General features: G+C 42.6%; 1 protein-coding gene across 1 annotated transcript; it reads left to right on the forward strand.

Annotated features, from left to right (window-relative positions):
- Positions 1 to 2,324: 2,324 nt before the first annotated feature.
- LOC110496302 (alpha-2,8-sialyltransferase 8F) lies at positions 2,325 to 25,555 on the forward strand. The gene is made up of 9 exons (XM_036952875.1): positions 2,325 to 3,151; positions 16,702 to 16,785; positions 17,726 to 17,812; positions 18,072 to 18,216; positions 18,482 to 18,594; positions 19,810 to 19,896; positions 22,508 to 22,625; positions 22,840 to 23,004; positions 23,890 to 25,555. The coding sequence occupies exons 2-9, from the start codon at positions 16,769 to 16,771 to the stop codon at positions 24,070 to 24,072; spliced, it is 915 nt and encodes a 304-aa protein (XP_036808770.1). The 5' UTR covers positions 2,325 to 3,151; positions 16,702 to 16,768; the 3' UTR covers positions 24,073 to 25,555.
- Positions 25,556 to 25,887: the final 332 nt, after the last annotated feature.

The raw sequence follows: 25,887 nt of genomic DNA on the forward strand, positions 1-25,887 counted from the left end.
ACTGTATCATCTGCATACAATTGAACTTCAGACCCAGTACAGACAGAAGGCAGATCATTAATGTACAGGCTGAACAGGAGAGGCCCCAGTATTGACCTTTGGGACACGCCCACATCATAGCTGAGAGTGATTAAATCACTCTGACACACTGGGTTCTACCTTCGAGGTATGATTTCATCCATCTCAAGGCATCAGAGGAAAAGTTGAACTTGGAAAGTTTGGTGATGAGAACCTCGTGGTTAACAGTATCAAAAGATTTCCTACGGTCTAGATCATCTTGGACTTCACATTTTCCAGAAGAATAAAGTTAGCCATTTCTGTGGAGTGTTTTGTTCTGAAGCCAAACTGCATGGAGTGTAATATGAAGGGGCTGTTGTTGAGGTGGGCAATCAGGTGCTCTGCTACACACTTTTCAGTAACCTTCGACACCACAGGTAGTATACTAATGGGCCTGTAGTTACTCATGTCAGCAGGGTCACCTGATTTAAAGATGGCCGTTATTAGGGCCGACTTCCAGACCCTTGGAAACACCCCCTGACCAATAGATGTGTTGGTGACCTTAAGTAATTGGGCCAATGAGTGACTCTTTGTAGTTTTTAAGAAAGGTAGAGTCCAGCCCAAACACATCTTTGGCTTTAGAGTTCTTTAGTGAGCTAATCACCTTGTTCACCTCTGACTCAGAAACCTCCCATATGATGAAGACAGGTTGAGTGTCATTCACTAGCACTGTCCAAGAAACCAGTGGAGGGGTTCTGTGTCAGTACCTTGACAGAGTCCGCAAAGTAGGAATCGACTGCATCCTGTGTTATACTGTCTCTTTTTGCAGTGTTACTGTGATCTTTCCCTGTAACTTTTTTAGATTCTCCCATTGCTTCACCAATTATATTGATAAAAACTTTTGCCTTGGCCTGTCTGATTTCTTTCATCACCTTATTTCTCAGCATGGTAAACTGTCATGTTCTAATTTGGATTTTAGGGCTGTTTTTAGAGCATGATCTCATTATTTCATCAGTATCTAGATTTCTCCATTTAGCCATGGAAGAGTGCTCTTTTGGCCAGGTTTGGATTTGATTTTCTTGAGGAAGGCATTTATTGTAGTCTGGATTGTGTACAGAAAAACCTGACTATCAGCTTCCACATCTGTGGGAGATCATTCCAGTTAATTCCCTTAATTGCATTTCCAAAATAATTTAATTCACTGTCAGGTATTCTGAGCTGATCAGGCTTTCTAACAGTAGTGTTCTTGGAAAGCTTTCTGGCTGTATGTGTCAGATTATGATCTGACAGCCCATATTGAATGATTTATTCACACTGGTTTATTACGGAACACCAAATCAATCTGTGTTTTAGAACAACAAGTCAACCTGGTCGGCCCTTTAACTAGCTGTAACAGTACAACTTTAATCCGTTTAATCAAGTATGATGCCAAGGTACTGCAAATCGGATACCAGCTGGGGCTTCTCCCCTGACACATAGACATCTGGCTCAGTGGTATCAGTTGCCCTCTTTGTGAAGAACATGCAGACTGTTTTTTTCACATTGAGATGCCAACATGAGTCTCTGAGCCACTTTGTAACCTGGACCACTACAGTAGTGAGTTCTTGTGCAGCCTGTTGTTTGCTCTTTGCTTGCACATATATCACTGTATCATCTGCATACAATTGAACTTCAGACCCAGTACAGACAGAAGGCAGATCATTAATGTACAGGCTGAACAGGAGAGGCCCCAGTATTGACCTTTGGGACACGCCCACATCATAGCTGAGAGTGATTAAATCACTCTGACACACTGGGTTCTACCTTCGAGGTATGATTTCATCCATCTCAAGGCATCAGAGGAAAAGTTGAACTTGGAAAGTTTGGTGATGAGAACCTCATGGTTAACTGGGAGATCATTCCAGTTAATTCCCTTAATTGCATTTCCAAAATAATTTAATTCACTGTCAGGTATTCTGAGCTGATCAGGCTTTCTAACAGTAGTGTTCTTGGAAAGCTTTCTGGCTGTATGTGTCAGATTATGATCAGACAGCCCATATTGAATGATTTATTCACACTGGTTTATTACGGAACACCAAATCAATCTGTGTTTTAGAACAAGAAGTCAACCTGGTCGGCCCTTTAACTAGCTGTAACAGTACAACTTTAATCCGTCCCCTCGCCCCTACCCGGGCGCGAACCAGGGACCCTCTGCACACATCAATCAACAACAGTCACCCACGAAGCCTCGTTACCCATCGCTCCACAAAAGCCGCGGCCCTTGCAGAGTAAGGGAAACCACTACTTCAAGGTCTCAAAGCGAGTGACGTCACCGATTGAAATGCTATTAGCGCGCACCACCACTAACTAGCTAGCCATTTCACATCCGTTACATAAGGTCAAAGGTATTAGTGCTCCCCGTTTGAGGGTTTTCTTACAAGACTTGTCTTCATAATTAGTGTTAAAATCTCCCATTAAGATGACCTCTTTCCCAAAATCACATTCCCTAAGCATGTTATTAAACTGATCAAAAAGCACACTTTTGGTGGACGGTGGCCTGTACATTCCGATAAGGGTAAAAGACATTTGGGGAGACAGTGTAAAGTTCAGGCCAATACATTCTAGTTCATTATCACATGACCAATCAATTTGTTTACATCAGATATGTTATTTAATGTAAATCATCACACCCCCTCTTCTTCATTCAGTCCTGTCTCTCCTGAAAACATTGTAGCCAGGCACAATCAAAGCAGCAGATGGAGAGGCAGAGGAAGTGAAGGTTGGAGCCTGTGAGAAGATGTTGAATTGTATCACTTTTTGGAATGGCACTGCAAATGTTCAAGTGCCCCCCTAGTAGTCTCTTGGGTTTAGCTCGCGGGTCCCAGATTACTCGAGAGTTATTGACGTATTGAAAAAAGTTACATTTTCTGTGTTTAGGCCGTTTTGATTAGGGGCAGTTCAGTAGTGCAATTACCTATCCCTTCCGCTTGCACTGGATGCGGGGAACTAAGTAAAAACATGCGTGGGTATCGCGTATAGGTATAGCGACTTGGATATGTTTGGAGTGCTAAATGTAATCTTGGACCCGGATGACTCGAGAGAAATCATGGGACCATAGCGCTCACCCACTTCCGCGGTGATTAGAGGAAGCGGCCATCCACTGCTTTCAACTCCGGTGAGTATCGCTTACTCAGTGGTGTTCGGCCCAGGGTTGAGTTGCACATCCCCGGAGAGTAGTGAGTTTCCAATATATGTTGGACTTGTGCTTGTTACTCATAAGCGATTCAGTCGAATAGGGAGCGAGGTAGACTTGGCCATTATGCAGAACATTATGGTATGGTGTGTACTGTCCGCTCTCGTGGAACGGTGAACTAATGTGTTTGTCTGGGGTGGTGGCATTCCCGAACAGTAGATTGTCATCCCAGCAGGGACGCACTGAGATTATCGGTAGAGAAGCTACATAATTGACAATCGTGGCAATCTACTGAGGATAAAACGCATACTTGCGCTTTAAATCTTTGCATGAGTCACTTAGCTGGGGTCGGTGTACACCGGCTTTAGATAAAATAACAACATCTTGAGGAGAAGCGGCACCTGCCACACCACCCTCCCGTCCGTCTGCTATTGATAGTTTCCAACAATCTCACAACTACCAGACTACGCCAGTTACTGTTTAATGAGGGGAACACCTCAACCAGATCAAGACGCTGTGAATTATTGTAATGTTTGTTTGTTTCAATTAATCCCGTAAGGGATGGGTTGCCAATTGGCGATTTGACGCGAAAATAAAATGTGATTGATACATACATACATTCATTCACAGGTTTGCGACGGGCCATCTATTGCTGTTCAACAGTTCTGATCAATGCAACAGATAACACCTTAGCAAAAATAGACAATTTTATATTACAATTGTAACATCTAAACGTTACAGGTTCTAGGCCCAATATAGGGAAACAGTACAGAGATATAAATAACAAGCTAAGTTTATTATACCTTAAAGGAATAGGTTTGCTTGTTTGACACAAACATACATTAACAAGAGTACACCGAAATTAGTTACTTTTGGTCCTGTAGTGTATGTGGACACTGCACATGAGGATCTTAGGCTTGTGTGCAGCTGCTAGGCCATGGAAACCCATTTCATGAAGCACGCAACGAACAATTGTTGTTGTTCCAGAGGCAGTTTGGAACTCTGTAGTGTGCGTTGCAAATACATTTTGACGCGCTTCAGCACCTGGCAGTCCCGTTTCTGTGAGATTGTGTGGCCTACCACTTCGCGGCTTAGCTGTTGTTGCTCCGAGACGTTTCCAATCCACAACAACAGCACTTACGGTTGACCGGCTCTAGAACGGCAGAAATTTGACAAAACTGACTCGGTGGAAAGGTTGCATCCTATAACGGTGTCACGGTGAAAGTCGCTGAGCTCTTCTGTGTCTTCCACTAGATGGCTTTCTGAAATGGTGCTTTAAGAGATTCTGCTTGCCAAGTTCACAAGACAATCAAAAACAGTGATAAACAATACTATACTTCTGATGGTAGAGAAAGAAAAAAAACATCAATATTTTAGACATACCAAATTACTACTTAAAGACACTTCATTGAAGGGTGCTGCCAATAAACTGCCTGTACCTCAAACCAGCAAAGCCTCTCCAAACAAACCAACTGAAAACAAAAGGACATTATTGCAGTGGATTTACATAATGAGCACCTTGAATATTGTAAAAAAAAAAAATAAAAAATGTTTTTAACTCGCTGATGGTCAAATGAGTTTGTGATCAATGCTGTCTTGAAGAAATGTAAAAGGTGGGGTCAATTATTCTGAATGGCATACCATTCTTGTCTGATGCTACCGTAGCCTGATGAGCCCGACATGAAATACATATGAGCCCTACATTAGACATTTAATGAGCCCAAGCCCAGAAAATCCCAAGTCATTGTGCCCCGTTATCCAATACACATATGATATAGGCTACTGCACATTACACACGACAGGAAACCATAAAAGCCCGTAGGTCTAGCTAGCTATATGCTCTCTTGGGTAAATGAATGAAACTAGCTCCAGTAGGCTAATCTTTTTTTATGTGAACTGTATTACTGTACTGTATTATATGGACTGGATTTACGCACATTGTTCAAAACATGATAAAGCAGGGAGAGAACATGCAATTCTGGTGCAACCCATGCGGCCTACAATGTTATAGGCTAGCGAACTGGATTTTAATTCTGAAATATAATAGGGTCTATTTGTATAATTTAGTAGGCTGACGCTATTTCCTTTAATGTTATTAGCCTTCCTCTTTCTTTCTTGTTGCTTCATTCGTTACTCACTTTCAACAGTTAAGTTAAATAAGTTCTGTTGTCTTCATCCTTGTAATGACATCCTTTTTCATAATATGAACTAGAGTTAGATGTAGAAGGCTTTCCCTTCTCTTCAAGAAGATTGAATGGTTATGGGTCTGAATAAATAACTGCTTATAGCCTACTGCCATCTCGAGTTCGCTCTTCTTTCAAACTACCCGGGAGTTTTATTGGCTGGTGTATTTAACATTCAGCAAACAAGAGCTTGCGTCCCTCTTCGAATTGTCTATTGGTATAAGAAATGCAAAAAAATTATGTCCAGCAAGTAATTCTAGTAAATCTTTTCCTGCATGGGACTCCAAGAGCGAAGGAGCGTTTTTGAAGGAGAGAGGCAAGCGGAGTGCAGGTGCACGCATATTGCGCAAGATATCCAAACTTTTAGCTTATCCATAATAAGCTTCTATCATTAATTAGCTAAATATAAGGCTAATACTACATTGAATGAATTACCTGAAAAAGTTGGCTAGGACATCTATCTATCTATCTATCTATCTATCTATCTATCTATAGATATTCTGTAACAACATATTTCAATACATTGGCTGAGCGAGGAAGGATATAATTCAATATAATAGGACTTTTTGGCACCTTAAGAAAAATGCTAGCAAATTAGCATTCTATTTTGTCACAATTTGAATGGAGGATGGCGAGAAAGACTGGAAAGCCAGATGGAGATGGGCTGATTAGACGTGCATTCAGTCTTTACACCTATTGCTGTAACAAATGCAGGCCCACCCCTTCAAATTAGTGGGTTCAGCTATTTCAGCCACACCTGTTGCTGACTGGTGTAAAACAAAATAGAGCACACCAGCCATGTTGCTTCCTAGACGTTTCTGCTTCACAATAACAGCACAACGGCTCAGCCGAAAATTGGTAGGCCACACAAGCTCACAGAATGAGATCGCAGAGTTCTGAAGTGCGTAGCATGTAAAAATCATCTGTCCTTGGTTGCAACACTCGTCACTGAGTTCCAAACTGCCTCTGGCAGCAACGTCAGCACAATAACTGTTTGTCAGGAACTAAATGAAATAAGTTTAGATGGCCGAGCAGCTACCTGCCCGAATGCCCAGTGCCAACTGTATAGTTTGGTGGAGGAGGAATAATTGTCTGGAGCTGTTTTTCATGCTTAGTTGCAGTGAAGGAAAATCTTAACGCTACAACATACATTGACATTCTAGACGATTCTGTGCTTCCAACTTTGTGTTTGGGGAAGGCCCTTTCCTGTTTCATCATGACAATGCCCCTGTGCACAAAGCGATGGTCCATGATACAGAAATGGTTTATCGAGATCAGTGTGTAAGAACTTGACTGGGCTGCACAGATCCCTGACCTCAACTCCATCGAACACCTTTGGGATGAACTGGAACGCCGACTGCGAGCCAGGTCTAATCAGCCAACATCATTGCCAGGCCTCACTAATGCTCTTGTGGCTGAATGGAAGCAAGTCCCCGCAGCAATGTTCCAACATCTAGTGGAAAGCCTTCCCAGAAGAGTGGAGGCTATTATAGCAGCAAAGGGGAGGACCAACTCTATATTAATTCCCATGATTTTGGAATGAGATGTTTGAGGAGAAGGTGCTCATACTTTTGGGCAATAAATCTCGGTAACCAGGTTCCCACCATTTAATTCTAGCCCAAACGGTTTGGACGCTGCAAACAGAAATACAAGCTAATTGATTGATAAAAGACACCTTGTACTAGAGAGATTTACATGGTTATTAAAACATCACGCCGGTGTAAGCCTACACGGAACACAGCCTTTATTTTTAGTGTTACTAAAATCCCCTATGGGAGAAATGAATGGTGGAAAACCGATTGAAACCATTTCCTTGTTTGACCGCTAGGTTTTATTGGTATTATCACTCCTACTGTGGTACTCATATACACACACACACCTCTCCTCCCTCCCCTCCAACTCCTCCCAACCTGGAGTCAGGGGTAAATGTAAAATAGTACATCTAAATCCGGTACACTCCAATTAGTATAATATGTTACCTTTTGTATGGTGTGTATTCATTTGTGAAGGTCCATCATCCATTTCGTAAGAGATGTTATGAATTACCGTTCATATGATGTTACGAATAGCATATTGTGAATAGCATGTTACGAATAGCATATTGTACAAATGTCAGTTCACAAAATATGTTAGAAATTTGCAAAACGTATGATATGTTATGGATTTTAATTTGTTGTGGCTAACGTTAACTAGTCAAGGGGTTAGAGTTAGGGGTTAAGATTAGGCGTAAGGTTAAAGTAGGCTAACTTGCTAAGTAGCTGGTAAGTAGTTGCAAAGTTGCTAATTGGGTTGGTAAACGTTCACGTAATATGCCAACCCATCCAGCCCGACAAACCACCCTACTTTCGTATTTGACTTAAGGAACCTTCTGTCTTATGTAACCATACCAAACGTAACATATCATAGTAATTTAAGTGTCCCTGAATTATGTTTACTATGTTACGTATAGTCTAGGAGACCCAGGCTGCTCTTCCCTCCCTCTATCCCTCCCTGATGGGCCAACAGTGTAGTTGTCATGCTGTCATTCAGTCTGTGACCTGTTGTAACAATGCGTTACCTGATTCTATTCATTCTGGTCTGCTCTGGAACTCTCCTGTCTATTACGCTCATAGACTACTACCAACACCAAAGGTACGTTTGTATTTTTTTTATTTTTTTATCTTTATTTAACTAGGCAAGTCGGTTAACATTCTTATTTACAAAGACGGCCTACTCCGGCCAAACCCTCCCCTAACCCTGAGGACGCTGGGCCAATTGTGAGCCGCCCAATGGGACCCCCGATCTTGGCCGGATGAGATACAGCCCAGGATCAAAACTGGGACTGTAGTGACTCCTCTAGCACTGCCTTAGATCGCTGCGCCACTCAGGATCCCAAAATGCCGTGTGTGTAATGGAGAAATTTTAAGAGGGATTTATACTGAACAAAAATAAATGCACAACAATTTCCAAGATTTTACAGAGTTAAAGTTCATATAAGAAAATCAGTCAATTGAAACAAATTCATTAGGCCCTAATCAATGGATTTGACATGACTGGGAATACAGATATGCATCTGTTGGTCACAGATGCCCCCAAAAAAGGTAGAGGCTTGGATCAGAAAGCCAGTCAGTATCTGGTGAAACCACAATTTCCCTCATGCAGCGCCACAAGTCTCCTTCGCATAGACTTGATCAGGCTGTTGATTGTGGCCTGTGGAATGTTGTCCGACTCATCTACAAACATGCTTAATGGGTGACATGTCTGGTGAGTATGCAGTCCACGGAAGAAATGGGACATTTTTAGCGTCCAGAAATTGTGTACAAATCTTGCGACATGAGGCCTTATAATGCTGCAACATGAGGTGATGTCGGTGGATGAATGGCATGACAATGGGCTTCAGGATCTCATCACGGTATCTCTGTGCATTCAAATTGCCATTGATAAAATGCATTTGTTTGTTTTCCGTAGCTTATGCCTGCCTATACCATAACCCCACTGCCACCATGATGCACTCTGTTCACAACATTGACATCAGCAAACCGCTTGCCCACACGACGCCATACACGTGGTTTGCGGTTGTGAGGCCGGTTGGACGTACTGCCAAATTCTCTAAAATTACGTTGGAGGCAGCTTATGGTGGAGAAATTAACATTTGATTATCCGGAAACAGCTCTGGTAGACATTCCTGCAGTCAGCGTGCCAATTGCTTTCTCCCTCAACTTAACATAAATGGTATTGTGTTGTGTGATAAAACTACACATTTTAGAGTGTCTTTTTCTTGTCCCCAGCACAAGGTGCACCTGTGTAATGATCAGGCTGTTTAATCAGCTTCTTGATATGCCACACCTGTCGGTGGATGGATTATCTTGGCAAAGGAGAAATGCTCACAAACAGGAATGTAAACATTTGTGCACAAAATTGGAGAGAAATAAGCTTTTTGTGGGCATGGAACATTTCTGGGATCTTTTATTTCAGCTCTTGAAACACGTTGCATGTATAATTTTGTTCCGTTTAGTGATCAACACAATGTTTAGCATATTTGGACTTTCTGTAATACACATCATTTCCAATGTTCTGGGTGCGTGTTCATGGTCACTAGATTTGAAGCTGAATGTTATGAATTATTCTCGTATCTGTTGATAATGCTTGACGCCAGACTGGATGTAAAAGGACCGAGGATGCAATGATTATTCACTATTATGTTGTATTGATAACAACGTTCTGTGAACACTGTGTGATTCTGTTGCAGCTGACAAAAGTCACTATCTTTTTATTTGGGTTTCACACAAGCCTCCCGGGGCTGGTGTTTACAGAGTATTTGGTGCTGTCTAATTAGGATATGATGGGCCTGCCTCCAAGATGCCAGTTAGATTTTTTTTCTGCTTCTGGCTGCATCACACCTGGCCATGATTGGGAGTCCCATAGGGCGGCGCACAATTGGCCCAGTGTCGTCCAGGTTTGGCTGGGGTAGGCCGCCATTGTAAATAAGAATTTGCTCTTAACTGACTTGCCTAGTTAAATAAAGGTTACATTTAAAATGTTGTGCTGGTGGTGTCTCCCTGTTGCGACTTGTAATAAACCAGATAGATCTTTCATTGACTTCACCAATGTTTGCTCTCCTCCCACTGGGCAGAGAAGTCAGTTCAACATCTAGTTTCGATTTACATTTGGATGAGTTGTCAACTAACGTGAATTCAATGTGAAATCAACAAAACAAATCACCATACCATTGGATTTAGGTTAAAAGTTGGGTGAAAAAAATACACTTCCCTGATGTTGATGACTTTTTGCAAATCTGTTTTCCACATTGATTCAGTGTCATCACATTGCATTTTTGTTGAAATTACGTGCAAACAACATTGATTCAACCAGTTTTTGCCCAGTGAGCTTTATGTTGACCTGGAAATCAAATCAAATCAAGTTGTATTTGTCACATACACATGGTTAGCAGATGTTAATGCAAGTGTAGCGAAATGCTTGTGCTTCTAGTTCCGACAATGCAGTAATAACCAATGAGTAATCTAGCTAACAATTCCAAAACTACTACCTTATACACACAAGGTATACTACCTTATACACACACGAATACTTTCGCAAGGCACTGTACATATGAGATGAGTATGTAAACAAAGTGGCATAGTTTAAAGTGGCTAGTGATACATGTATTACATAAAGATGCATCATGAAGAACAAGGAACACACCAGGCAGGTCCGAGATACTGTTGTGAAGAAGTTTAAAGCCGGATTTGGATACAAAAAGATTTCCCAAGCTTTAAACATCCCAAGGAGCACTGTGCAAGCGATAATATTGAAATGGAAGGAGTATCAGACCACTGCAAATCTACCAAGATCTGGCCGTCCCTCTAAACTTTCAACTCATACAAGGAGAAGACTGATCAGAGATGCAGCCAAGAGGCCCATGATCACTCTGGATGAACTGCAGAGATCTACAGCTGAGGTGGGAGACTCTGTCCATAGGACAACAATCAGTCGTATATTGCACAAATCTGGCCTTTATGGAAGAGTGGCAAGAAGAAAGCCATTTCTTAAAGATATCCATAAAAAGTGTTGTTTAAAGTTTGCCACAAGCCAGCTGGGAGACACACCAAACATGTGGAAGAAGGTGCTCTGGTCAGATGAAACCAAAATTGAACTTTTTGTCAACAATGCAAAACGTTATGTTTGGCGTAAAAGCAACACAGCTCATCACCCTGAACACACCATCCCCACTGTCAAACATGGTGGTGGCAGCATCATGGTTTGGGCCTGCTTTTCTTCAGCAGGGACAGGGAAGATGGTTAAAATTGATGGGAAGATGGATGGAGCCAAATACAGGACCATTCTGGAAGAAAACCTGATGGAGTCTGCAAAAGACCTGAGACTGGGATGGAGATTTGTCTTCCAACAAGACAATGATCCAAAACATAAAGCAAAATCTACAATGGAATGGTTCAAAAATAAACATATCCAGGTGTTAGAATGGCCAAGTCAAAGTCCAGACCTGAATCCAATCGAGAATCTGGGGAAAGAACTGAAAACTGCTGTTCACAAATGCTCTCCATCCAACCTCACTGAGCTCGAGCTGTTTTGCAAGGAGGAATGGGAAAAAATGTCAGTCTCTCGATGTGCAAAACTGATAGACATACCCCAAGCGACTTACAGCTGTAATCGCAGCAAAAGGTGGCGCCACAAAGTATTAACTTAAGGGGGCTGAATAATTTTGCACGGCCAATTTCTCAGTTTTTGCTTTGTTAAAAAAGTTTGAAATATCCAATAAATGTCGTTCCACTTCATGATTGTGTCCCACTTGTTGTTGATTCTTCACAAAAAAATACAGTTTTATATCTTTATGTTTGAAGCCTGAAATGTGGCAAAAGGTCGCAAAGTTCAAGGGGGCTGAATACTTTCGCAAGGCACTGTACATATGAGATAAATAATGTAGGGTATGTAAACATTATATTAAGTAGCATTGTTTAAAGTGGCTAGTGATATATTTTACATCAATTCCCATCAATGACCATTATTAAAGTGGCTGGAGTTGAGTCAGTGTCAGTGTCAGTGTGTTGGCAGCAGCCACTCAATGTTAGTGGTGGCTGTTTAACTGTCTGATGGCCTTGAGATAGAAGCTGTTTTTCAGTCTCTTGGTCCCAGCTTTGATGCACCTGTACTGACTTCGCCTTCTGGATGATAGCGGGGTGAACAGGCAGTGGCTCGGGTGGTTGTTGTCCTTGATGATCTTTATGGCCTTCCTGTAACATCGGAGAGCCTTACGGTTGTGGGCGGAGCAGTTGCCGTACCAGGCGGTGATACAGCCCGCCAGGATGCTCTCAATTGTGCATCTGTAGAAGTTTGTGAGTGCTTTTGGTGACAAGCCTAATTTCTTCAGCCTCCTGAGGTTGAAGAGGCACTGCTGCGCCTTCTTCACGATGCTGTCTGTGTGGGTGAACCAATTCAGTTTGTGTGTGATGTGTACGCCGAGGAACTTAAAACTTACCACCCTCTCCACTACTGTTCCATCGATGTGGATAGGGGGGTGTTCCCTCTGCTGTTTCCTGAAGTCCACAATCATCTCCTTAGTTTTGTTGACGTTGAGTGTGAAATGAATGTGTGTGTGTGTACTTTATTTATTCCAGAGGGGAAGTTTGACAAACAAACAATTTGTTTGAGTAATGGTCTGTTGCCCATGTTGTGCATGGTTGCTGTTCATACAAGGACCTGTACACTGCTAGACATGATCGCTTTGTCGACTTGGTTCTATTGTCAACCAAGCAGCAAGACAGAATTATTAACCCAAGTTTTCCCAAAGAAACAACCGGTAAAAGGATCTGTGCATTTGAACAACTGCAGGTAGGACACCTACACCACCCGATGTTACAGGAAGGCCATAAAGATCATCAAGGACATCAACCACCCGAGCCACTGCCTGTTCACCCCGCTATCATCCAGAAGGCGAGGTCAGTACAGGTGCATCAAAGCTGGGACCGAGAGACTGAAAAACAGCTTCTATCTCAAGGCCATCAGACTGTTAAACAGCCACCACTAACATTGAGTGGCTGCTGCCAACACACTGTCACTGACACTGACTCAACTCCAGCCACATTATTCATCTCATATGCATACGTATATACTGTACTCTATATCATCGACTGCATCCTTATGTAATACATGTATCACTAGCCACTTTAACTATGCCACTTTGTTTACATACTCACCTCATGTATATACTGTACTCGATACCATCTACTGTATCCTGCCTATGCTGCTCTGTACCATCACTCATTCATATCCTTATGTACATATTCTTTATCCCCTTACACTGTGTATAAGACAGTAGTTTTGGAATTGTTAGTTAGATTACTTGTTGGTTATTACTGCATTGTCGGAACTAGAAGCACAAGCATTTCGCTACACTCGCATTAACATCTGCTAACCATGTGTATGTGACAAATAAAATTTGATTTGATAAATACACCAATTTCACATTTGCATGTAAAAACAGAACCACAACTGCTGCACATGCTGTCACTGTTTTTGATTAGCCTACCAAAAGTGATATTTTTAGAATGAGCAGCGAGCAGCCAGGTCCCAAGTGCATGGCAACACAAACACAGGGAAAATGCAAACAAGTGACAACTGAACACAAATTATCTAACTAAGGGCATAGCATAATGTCACAAGCATGATGAGCTCGCCGTGATGGTTTTTGTCCTACCAGATCCGTGAGAATGTCCTAACAATTGTATCCCTCTGTACTTTTGACTGTCAGTGGATGTTCAGATCCCAGGGTACTAATGACTGTAATGATTATGTGTTTACAAGTTCATTGCAATATCCTCTTTAGCGCCATCTGTTCAGTACCTGATAAAGCAGACCCAGAAGACCTGGGCGTTCATTTCAACACCACCCAGGAAGGTCCATTTTATTTTGTGCTGTGAGAATATGGTGAAATGCTGCAATCTCATTGCTGCAGTCACCCCCTATAGCAAGCAATGTAATAGCTGGCTATGCAATCCAAGCACTGAGGGACAGGCCAAACACCTAGAGCCGCTGATGGCAGAGCAGTAGGTAACTGAACAGCTTGTTTTGAAGAATAGATTTTGGAAACCGTAAAATGAATACAAATTAACCACACTTCTATGGACATTTTAACCATAATCCTTGAATTATATATTTTGTAGACCAAATATTTTTTTTAATTGCTCGGGGGAATCCCTGTCAAAACCGGATGCAGTTTTATTGCCATCATTGTCCAATTTATAAATGTTGCCTGCTCGGCCCTCGATTTAGCTCGAGAGAGCGAGTGAAGAACTTTGTTCACTTGTGGGGTCGATATGACCCACAATTCAATGCAAACTGTAGTCACGTGTCAAACTCAACACCCGCTGCATTCTAAACACGTAAAAGACACACCCTCAGCCCCCAAATGAAGTGGACACTTGTAGGGCGAGGGAAGAATGCATGAATTTTAAATGTACCGCCCTTGTCCGGAAATTCGTCACTCATTCGACCCACGGCTGTGTTTTTATCATCCGTCTACGCACAACACGCCATAATGACAGTGCAAAAACGTGTTTTTAGAGTTTTTTGCAAATTGTTAAACTGAAATATGACATTTACATAAGTATTCATACCCTTTACTCAGTACTTTGTTGAAGCACCTTTGGCAGCGATTACAGCCTCCAGTCTTCTTGGATATGACACTAGAAGCTTGGTACACCTGTATTTTGGGGAGTTTCTCCCATTCCTCTCAATCTCTGTCAGGTTGGATGGGGAGTGTTGCTGCACAGCTATTTAAGTCTCTCCAGAGATGTTAGATTGGGTACAAGTCCGGGCTCTGGCTGGGCCACTCAAGAACATTCAGAGACTTGTCCTGAAGCCACTCCTGCATTGTCTTAGCTGTGTGCTTAGGGTTGTTGTCCTGTTGGAAGGTGAACCTTCGCCCCAGTCGGAGGTCCTGAATATTCTGGAGCAGGTTTTCATCAAGGACCTCTCTGTACTTTGCTCTGTTCATGTTTGACTCGATCATGACTAGTCTCCCAGTCCATGCCTCTGAAAAACATCCCCACAGCATGATGCTGCCACCACCATGCTCCACATTAGGGATGGTTCCAGGTTTCCTCCAGATGTGACACTTGACATTCAGGCCAAAGAGTTCAATTTTGGTTTCATCAGACCAGAGAATTTTGTTTCTCATGGTCTGAGAGTCCTTTAGTTGCCTTTTGGAAAACTCCAAGTGGGCTGTCATGTGCCTTTTCATGCGGAGTGGCTTCTGTCTGGCCACTTTACCATAAAGGCCTGATTTGGTGGAGTGCTGGAGAGATGGTTGTCCTTCTGGAAGGTTCTTCCATCTCCACAGACAAACTCTGGAGCTGTCTGAGTGACCATCGGGATCTTGGTCACCTCCCTGACCAAGGCCATTCTCCCCTGATTGCTCAGTTTGGCTGGGTGGCCAGCTCTAGGAAGGGTCTTGGTGGTTCCACTTCTTGCATTTAAGAATGATGAAGGCCACTGTTTTCTTGGGGACCTTCAATGCTGCAGACATTGTTTGGTACCCTTCCCCAGATCTGTGCCTCAACACAATCCTGTCTCAGAGCTCTACGGACAATTCCTTCCGCCACATTTCTTGGTTTTCGCTCTGACATGCACTGTCAACTGTGGGACCTTTTTATATAGACAGGTGTGTGCCTTTCCAAAGCATGTCCAATCAATTGAATTTACCACCGGAGGAATCCAATCAAGTTGGAAGAAACATCTCAAGGATGATCAATGGAAACAGGATGCACCTGAGCTCAATTTCAAGTCTCATGTATGTGCCATTGTGTGCATTAGTAGCACAATTTGTAACTTATTTAAATTGTTCTTACACTTGTATGTTGACTCCATAAGGATTTGAAGTTTTGGCAAACTTTTCTTAGCGGATGTACAATCCTCGCCAATTGAATTATGGGCTGTTTTAGGCCCCGGAGTGAACAGAATTGTACACTCGATCACAAACGAGGGCTGAGGGGCTTATGTTGCTAACTTCCCTTGCTTGGCTAATTGTTTGGACCTACGGCAAAGATGGCCACGGGGATTCCCCCAAGGGCATAATTCAAGTGTGTGTCTTTTACGTGTTTGAAATGCAGCCACTGCTGTATTTTCGGTGTGTCAGACAAAACTATGACGCTAGCTTGCTAAAATATATATATATATATATATATATATATATATATATATATATATGAGATTAGATTTTTGCTTTGGAAAATTGCCTTAGTCTTGTAGTGAGGGGCCTATAAAACATAGCAAGATTCATTAACATTTTGGGGGGGAATTCTGAAATTTATTGGAATAAATTACCAAACTATAAAACTAGCTTGCAAGCTATGGGTAGGTAGATACCTGACAGGAGTGCTAGCTGGCTATGTTAGCTTTCTAGGTACATTAATAGGTTTAAGCTCGACTTCAAGATTTGCACCAAGGACGTTGCCTCACCGATCATCACTCTTGTGACAATGTAAAACGTCATTCAAGGGCTGCGGGTTCAGGGCTGAGGGATGGCTACTTTGAGTTTGGACTGCAGCCATTATTTTGTTTGGCCACCATCAGAGGACTCTTCCAATGCGTTCTTGATGAAAAAACATACCCATACATTCTAAGTTCTCATCTGTGTTTTTCCCTCTGGGCTGGGATGTTTTTTGCTGTTGAATGTCCATTGGAGTCTTGTACACCCCACTCTCTAACCTGGAGCTGGATTTCTGAGTACTGCATAATTGTCTTTTCATATTAAACCTTTTTATAGACTAGTTTACAACCTTATCTAGTCATAAAGCATTTCTGTAATTTGATCATTTAGCCTTATCAGAGAATTGATTTATGTGTGTGTTCCAGAGATGGGTTCTTGGACTCTGTCCAGAAGAGGTTGCAGTGTAGAAGACTGCGAGAGAAACTAGTGACCATGACAACTATGAAAAAGTAAGTGGGGCTTTGATTATTTGATACAATTTTTATTTATTTTAAATCTCCATTATCTAACGCCACGATGTCAGCTAATCTTCCTGGGGTCCGAGTGAGAGATTCTACGTAAGATGTTCTTTACTGGAAAGTCTGAAAGTCTGATCAGATCAACCAGACAATCCATCCTGATCCAACAAGTTCACCATCTATATGTCAATTTATATATTGTGTGTGTGTGTGTGTGTGTGTGTGTAACAAGATCTCACGGTTTGACACGGTTTGAATTCAGTATTCTACGTTTGTCTAAACGTCATCATTTGACGGTTAAGTTGAGGAATGAATTCCGATTGGTTAAGTAACCTTTTTACGAGGGTGGGCTAAATCAGTGTCACAGAGTGTTTCTTGGCAGTCTTAAACAAATCTACTTTGAAACAAAAGTATACACCTCACACATGGAATGGGCCCAGATATAGAGTGTATGTATGAAATGTATTCCATTTTGAGTTTACACCCCAATATTATACTTTTATATGCGTCACAGAAGGCTGAAATATAACCAAACCATTTCACATAGAAACACTTGATTTGCGGCTTAAAAAAAAAAAAAAATGTCATTTAACTATGAAATTATGAAAAGGTTGAGGGCGGTTTGGTCATTTGACCGCAGGAAAGGGTTTTAAGGGTTAAGGTTTGGGAGAGGGTTAAAACAGAAACAACTCGAAGGTTAAGTTTAGGTATTAATTCCAAATAGTTAAGGTTTGGGATAGGGTAAAAAAATTTACAAACGAATGCCTACCACTGGGATTAAACCCACGATTCTCAGAGCCAATGACGCAAGACTACTAGTAAGTGCTCACCGCCTCCCCTAGTGGCCGGTATTGACGGCATCTCCCGACGTGGTGGGAACGTTGAATATTGCATTGGAATTGGAGTGACCTGGTGTGTTTGTGTGTGTCAGAGTGGACATTGGCCTGTTCTCTCAGGAGGTGAGAGGGCTAATGAACTGTCCCTGGAGACTCAACCTCACCCACAGAGAACTACACAGGTGAGACACACACCAGTGGAGCCTGGTGGGAGGAGCTATAGGAGGACAGGCTCATTGTAATGGCTGGAATGGAATACATTGAACTGTATCAAACACATGGAAACCACGTTTGACTCCGTTCCAATTATTCCATTCCAGCCATTACAATGAGCCAATCCCCTATAGCTAACTCCCACCAGCCGCCACTGATACAGTTTTCACACACACCTTGCTCAGTCTTGCGATCGTCTCCAACAAACTTCCTGTCCTTCCCTCCCAGGACAGAGTTGTGGTCATGCTGTAACGCTTCTGAAAGGCTGATGGTGACCAGACAGAACACCAATCAGAACCAGAGTCTGACTTATGATGCAGAGAAGTGGAGGAAGAGAAAGGTGGACCAAGCACTATGGGACATGCTGCCTCAGGTGTTTGTATGGGTTAGCTCTTCTATTCTTGTGAGGACCTAAAGTTGCCACAAGGTTAGTAAAACCAGGACAATTGTCCCTCGTGGGGACATTTCCCACGTCCCCATGAGGACAAAGGCTATTTTAAGGTTTGGGTTTAGGGAAAGGGGTTAGTGGTTAGGATTTAGGTTTGGGTTAGTGGTTATAGAAAATAGGATATTTAATGGAAATAAATGTTATGTCCCCCTTGAGGATATAATAACAAAACGTGTGTGTGTGTGTATAGACCGTACCCTGGAGTAAAGGTTCGTTGAGTCGTTGTGCCGTGGTGGGAAGTGGAGGAATCCTGCAGAACAGCAGCTGTGGAGCAGAAATAGACAATGCTGACTATGTCATCAGGTATCAGCAACAACATTATCTATCAATCAATCCATTATTGGTAGTAATCTATAGCAATGTAGTGCAGTTGTGTAATTTTCAAAGTAAAAAAAAAAATGTAATTTTTTTTTTTACCCCTTTTTCTCCCCAATTTCATGGTATCCAATTGTTAGTAGCTACTATCTTGTCTCATCGCTACAACTCCCATACGGGCTCGGGAGTGACGGAGGACGCTTGACAATGCATGTCAGAGCGAAAACCAAGAAATGAGGCGGAAGGAATTGTCCGTAGATTTCCGAGACAGGATTGTGTTGAGGCACAGATCTGGGAAGGGTACCAAAAAATGTCTACAGCATTGAAGGTCCCCAAGAACACAGTGGCCTCCATCATTCTTAAATGCAAGAAGTGGAACCGCACTGCTTCTTAACACAGCACGCATCCAACCCGGAAGCCAGCCGCACCAATGTGTCGGAGGAAACACAGTGCACCTGGCAACCTTGGTTAGCTCGCACTGCGCCCGGCCCACCACAGGAGTCGCTCGTGCGCGATGAGGCAAGGATATCCCTACCGGCCAAACCCTCCCTAACCCGGACGACGCTAGGCCAATTGTGCGTCGGCCCACGGACCTCCCGGTCGCGGCCGGTTACGACAGAGCCTGGGTCTCTGTTGGCACAGCTGGCGCTGCAGTACAGCGCCCTTAACCACTGTGCCACCCGGGAGGCCTGTGTAATGTTCAAAGTTGATGTGATGTGTGACAGTTGTTTATAATGTGTGAACGTTGTGTGGATATTCTGTGAATCTTGTTTTATCCTATCGAAACCGGCACCTCTTTCTGAGTCCATCACTAGTTTGTATATGGCGCTCTTATTCAAATCAAATGAAATCAAATTGAATTTGTCACATGCGCAGAATGCAACAGGTGTAATACCTTACCGTGAAATGCTTACTTATACAAGCCCTTAATCAACAATGTAGAGTTTAAAAAAAAATGTATTTAACAAAATATTAGCTAAAAAAGTATACAATAAATACTATATATATTTTTTATATATAAAGTAACATTAAAATAACAATAACCAGTCAATATACAGGGGGTACCAAGTCATTGTACGAGGGTACAGGTTAGTTGAGGTAATATGTAGGTAGGGGTATACAGTTATTTGTTGTGTTGATGTAATCTTGTGTGAATGTTGTGTTGTCGTAGTTGTTTCTAATGTTGTGATTGTTTGTTGACAGGTTTAACCTGGCTCCTATCAACAAGAGTTATGACGTGGGAGTGAAGACAGACCTCATAACGGCCAACCCTTCCCAGATCAATAAAAGGTATATACTCTATCAATACACATGATCAGATACAGACAAAGAGCTCTATTTTCATGTCATCTGACCGAAGCACCGGTTTCAATCCCAGAGCAAATGCTGTTTTATAAAAACTCCAGTAGGAACCTCAGCCACACTATATATAGTGCATTCGGAAAGTATTCAGACCCCTTTACTTTTTACGCATTTTGTTACGTTATTGCCTTATTCTACAATGGATAGCTTTTTGCTTTGTTTTTTAAAATATTTGTATTATCAATGACAAAGCAAAAAAAAAATATATTTTTTAAAATTTCAAATGTGCAAAAAAAACTACGGATCACATTTGCATAAGTATTCAGACCCTTTACTCAGTACTTTGTTGAAGCACCTTAGGGAGCAATTACAGCCTTGAGTCTTCTTGTTTATGATGCGACAAGCTTGGCACACCTGTATTTGGGGAGTTTCTCCCATTCTTCTCTGCAGATCCTCTCAAGCTCTGTCAGGTTGGATGGGGAGCGTAACCGCACTGCTATTTTCAGGTCTCTCCAGAGATGTTTGATTCGTTTCAAGTCCGGGCTCTGGCTGGGCCACTCAAGGACATTCCGAGACTTGTCCCGAAGCCACTTCTGCGTTGTTCTGGCTGCGTGCTTAGGGTCGTTGTCCTGCTGGAAGGTGAACGTTCACCCTGAAGAAGGTACAGTGATGCCGGAACGTTGGTGATTTACCCAATAAATGACTGGGAGTTTATATATATGGAGTGTGCGACTCTTTATTTTTATAGTTTGGAAGGTGAACCTTCGCCTGAGTCTGAGGTCTTGAGCACTCTGGAGCAGATTTTCATCAAGGATCTCTCGGTACTTTGCTCCGTTCATCTTTCTCTCAATCCTGACTAGTCTCCCAGTCCCTGCAGCTGAAAAACATCCCCACAGCTGATGCTGCCACCACCATGATTCACCTTAGGGATGGTGCCAGGTTTCTTCCAGACGTGACACTTGGCATTCAGGCCAAAGAGTTCAATTTTGGTTTCATCAGACCAGAGAATCCTGTTTCTCATGGTCTGAGAGTCTTTAGGTGCCTTTTGGCAAACTCCAAGCGGGCTGTCATGTCCCTTTTTACTGAGAAGTGGCTTCCGTCTGGCCACTCTACCATAAAAACCTGATTGGTGGAGTACTGCAGAGATGGGAGAACCTTCCAGAAGGACAACCATCTCCACAGAGGAACTCTAGAACTCTGTCAGAGTGACCATGGGTTCTTGGTCACCTCCCTGACCAAGGCCCTTCTCCCCTGATTGCTCAGTTTGGCTGTGCGGTCAGCTCTAGGAAGAGTCTTGGTGATTCAAAACTTCCATTTAAGAATGATGGAGGCCACTGCTGCTGAAATGTTTTGTGAACCCTTCCCCAGACCTGTGCCTTGACACAATCCTGTCTCAGTGGTTTAAGGACAATTCCTTCGACCTCATTGCTTGGTTTTTGCTCTGACATGCACTGTCAACTGTGGGACCTTTTTATATAGACCGGTGTGTGCTTTTCCAAATCATGTCCAATCAAGTTGTAGAAACATCTCAAGGATGATCAATGGAAACAGGATGCACCTGAGCTCAATTTCGAGTCTCATAGCAAAGGGTCTGAATACTTATGTAAATAAGCTATTACTGTTTTTTTTATCTTTAATAAATTAGCAAAAAATGTCAACCTGTTTTCGCTTTGTCATTGTGCAGTATTGTGTGTAGATTGCTGAGATTATTTATTTAATCAATTTTAGAATAAGGCTGTAACCTAACAAAATGTGGAAAGAATCATGGGGCCTGGATACTTCCCCCAAGGCACTGTACTTGGTAATAAATAGAATAGTGCAGTTGTGAAATGGCAGCAATTGTACGTTGTAAGGTGCATGAGTCTTTGGATTGTGTATCTGGCATTCTGTGAACTTGGAGATGTCTTTGGTAGTACTGCTGGACTGTAAATGATAGAACAGTCCACCGTGTCGTTAAAGGCTTTCTTTAGAAGTTGATTTACTGTGCTGCCTTCTGTAGTGAGGACATCCGAGTGTGATAGTTAATGTAGCTACCAAGTTAGCTAGCTTGGATAGAGATCTAATATTTTACCAGGCAGAGAAATGAACGGTAGTTACGTTTTTACAAGACAATGAAACTAACATTGCTACCTTTCTGGCAAACGGCATGAATAGTTTTTATTTCAATGTAAAATCAAAGAATTATACCTAGTGTATACATGTTTTACCTGTTCTGAAGACATTGGAAAATGGAATAGATTTATCTTCTTTTCAATCTTGTCTGTGAACTGTTATTGCATCCACTACAGTTTCAAATTTGCCACAGCCTAGACTGTTCAGGATGTTGACACTACGTCATTCCCAGCCGACTACCCATGAGAGCGGGCGTTTCTTGGAAATTGTGTTCAAATCTAGGAAAAATCTGCATTCTTGTTAGAGCTGTCCCTACAAAACATCTGTACACACATAGTTACCCAGTGCAGCTGTAATTGACCACAATTAATTAGCACCCTCTCTAAGGCTAAGTGTCATTATCCTCACAAGGGATAATCCTCACAGGGGTGCTAATAATTTGACCCCTTTTGAGAATCTCCTAACGACTCCCCTTGCTTTTCCTCAGATACCCTGACCTCCAGCGGAACCCTGGACCTCTGGTGGAAGTCATGTCAGCCTATGGCCACACCCATCTGCTTCTCCACGCCTTCTCTTTTGGTTTTGGGACCTCCCCCTGCTTCAAGGTGAGCTGCTACCATGAAATAAGACTAGGTAGAGCCCTGCTACCCGGCTCCTGCCCTACAGGACCCAATGCTATGTACCTGTTAAGGGCTGGGCCTATTTTTTCCCCATCAATAACTAGCATTTTTAAGAACAAAATTGATAACTAACATTTGGATCCTGGGAGATGAGGGTAGATGGTAATGATATCATTAATCAGTCTTTATTCTTTTCCAGGTGTACCACGCCCTCCGTAAGGCCTGCACCCAACAGAAAGTGGTGTTCTTTCACCCAGACTACCTGCTTAAGCTGGACAAGTTCTGGCGTCACCGCGGGCAACGAGCCCCACGGCTCTCTACTGGTATGATGCTGGCCAGCACTGCTCTGGAGATCTGTGAACAGGTATGTGTGTGTGTTGCCTCAGTAGAGGTTCCTGTCCAGTCTGAAGTTACCATGTCCTTGTGCAGGAGGAAAAGGAGGAAAACATTGAATAGGACCGGCACAAGCACACACCCTTGCCTCACACTAGTGCCTACCCCAAAGGGTTCAGACTCCTGACCGCCAACTGTTATCCTGGCCATCATCCTCTCATGGAACTGACACAGGATGTTCACACATTTCCCAAGGCAGCCAACCTGCATGAGGGCCTTCCAAAGGAGTTCACAGTGTACTGTGTTGAAGGCTTTGGAGAGGTCCACAAAGCCCATGAGTAGGTGTTTCTGTTCACTGCACTTTTCCTGAAGTTGGCGTGCACGGAAGATGTCCACCGGGCTTCTGTTCTAAAGCCGCACTGGGTCTCCAGTAGGAGCTGCCACAAAGCTGGAATCTGAACGAGTACTTTTGCTTCAGTACGTGGATGATTGTGTTCTTGTGACACACCCCAGAAGCTCTACAAGCCACCCTCACGGCAGCTGTACAGACAGCTACAACTGGGCCGTTCTGCAGGTGGTCAGAAAAAGCGTCTGAAGGACCACTTGAAGACTGTGTGGGATAAACCCTGGACTCCCTCTGGACTGTTGCGGCGGACCGTTCCACCTGGTGCAGCCTCTGCCATCAAGGAGTGCAGTTGGCTCAGGAAAAAAAGGACTGAGTGTCGCCTGGACGAAGTGACAGAGAAGACATATGACCATGGCTGCACCGGCCTCAACGACAGCATGCATCCCGCATCGGATTATACAGTCATCAGCCAACCCACAATCAGTCGGATGCGATCGACTACTTTAAGAGATTAAGTGTGTGTGTGTGTTTGTGTGTGTTTGTTTCTAAGTCTATATCTCTCTTTGTCAGGTTCATCTGTATGGCTTCTGGCCCTTCCCTCTGGATCTATCCAAAAATACTTTGCCACATCATTACTATGACAACGTTGGTCCAAGTCACTTCATGCACGCCATGCCTGAAGAGTTCCTGCTGCTACTACAACTCCACAGCCAGGGGGCACTACAGCTACATGTTGGACCCTGTACACCCTAACAAGCAGATGGTCAGGGGGCCAGAACATAATTATAATAATTTGCACAGTGCAAATTGACCACAACTAAGCCCAAAAATAGGTTATATTTGAAAATAACAATCATTCCAACAATCATAACGTGTCTCTTTTTTAAGCACCAAAACATCTCACTGTTGCCTGTTGCCGACCCCTGCCCTACACCCTAACCCCTTCAACTATAACCTACATTTTTCTATTTATTTGTTTTATTTAGCCTTATTTTAATGGTGAGTTGACTGAGAATACATTCTCATTTACAGCAACGACCTGTAACCTCTACACCACTACAACTCCAAAGCCAGGGGGCACTACAGCTACATGTTGGACCCTGTACACAGGCATAAGCGACACAAGTGGCTGCCAGGGGGCCCCCGAAACAACAGTAATAACTGTCGGGGTCTCAACTTACAGTTGAGAGTTAGAATAGTACATGTTTTTGTTAGGGCTCTATTCAATCCATATCCCAGAAATTCAGCATTACAGCGTGATTGAAATTTAAATGCAATGTTCCCACATTAGCAGAGATTGCATTTACGGTAAACACTGCAGATGTTGGCTCAATAGGAAATTAGCAATACAGATTCAATAGAGACCTTAGTCTTGCCAGTTATCTAAACTGGTAGTCATCATGGCCTAATACCGATCGGGCACGTGCCCTAGGGCCCTGACCTCCAAAGGGCCCCCATTGACCTTGTTTGTCACTCCAATATCATTAACATGAAAGTCATTGCAAAAAATAGTATTGCAGGAAATGTGCTTTAAAACTGCAAAAAATGTTCTCTACCCTAAGGCAAAATGGGTAAAATTCCAGGACATTAGCTTTAAAACGGCAAGAATTTAGCTCTGCCCCATGGCACATTTTGTAGAATTGCATGAAATGTGTTTTAAAATTCAAAAGTTTTATCTCCGCCCCATGACAGAATGTGTAGAACTACAAAAAACCTGCAGGGGGCCCCGCAACCAAATCTTGCTTAGGGCTGGCCCTGCCTGTACACCCTAACCCCTTCACCATAACTCCTACACTCTAACCCCTGTTAATACAACTCCACAGCCAGGGGGTGATACAGCTACATACAGCTATGTTGGACTGTCTGTAACATACATCCTAAAGAGTTATTTATACATTGTTATTAGTATGCTGTGGTTTTATATTTTATGGAAAACATTCAAATGTTATACTACTTTTTGGATTTCCTTCCTGTATGGTTTTAATTAATTTATCAAATTATTTATACACTCCCTTGTGTGTGTCACTACAGACCCTGGTTCGATTCCAGGCTATATTGTGATTGGGAGTCCCATAGGCCTGTGCACAATTGGCCCAGCATCGTTAGGTTTTGGCCGGGATAGGCCGTCATTGTAAATAAGAATTTGTTCTTAACTGACTTGCCTAGTTAAACAAAGGTTAAATAAAATAATGAGTGCATCCATTGGTATGTATGTGCATATATACAGACACACACATGTATATATATATACAGTTGATGTCGGAAGTTTACATAACTTAGCCAAATACATTTCAAATCAGTTTCTCACAAATCCTGACATTTAATCCTAGTAAAACTTCCCTGTCTTAGGTCAGTTAGGATCACCACATTATTTTAAGAATGTGAAATCACATTAGAATAATTGTTGAGAGTGATTTATTTCAGCTTTTATTTATTTCTTCACATTCCCAGTGGGTCAGAAGTTTACATACACTCAATTAGTATTTGGTAGCATTGCCTTTTAAATTGTTTAACTTGGGTCAAACGTTTCGGGTAGCCTTCCACAAGCTTCCCACAATAAGTTGGGTG

This window comes from Oncorhynchus mykiss, chromosome 18, assembly GCF_013265735.2.
Source record: "Oncorhynchus mykiss isolate Arlee chromosome 18, USDA_OmykA_1.1, whole genome shotgun sequence".
Taxonomy (NCBI): Eukaryota; Metazoa; Chordata; class Actinopteri; order Salmoniformes; family Salmonidae; genus Oncorhynchus; species Oncorhynchus mykiss.

Coding starts and splice junctions, on each gene's coding strand:
- LOC110496302 (XM_036952875.1), top strand. Junction 18,217..18,481: donor TATGGGACATGCTGCCTCAG/GTGTTTGTATGG, acceptor GTGTGTGTATAG/ACCGTACCCTGGAGTAAAGG. Junction 19,897..22,507: donor CCTTCCCAGATCAATAAAAG/GTATATACTCTA, acceptor GCTTTTCCTCAG/ATACCCTGACCTCCAGCGGA.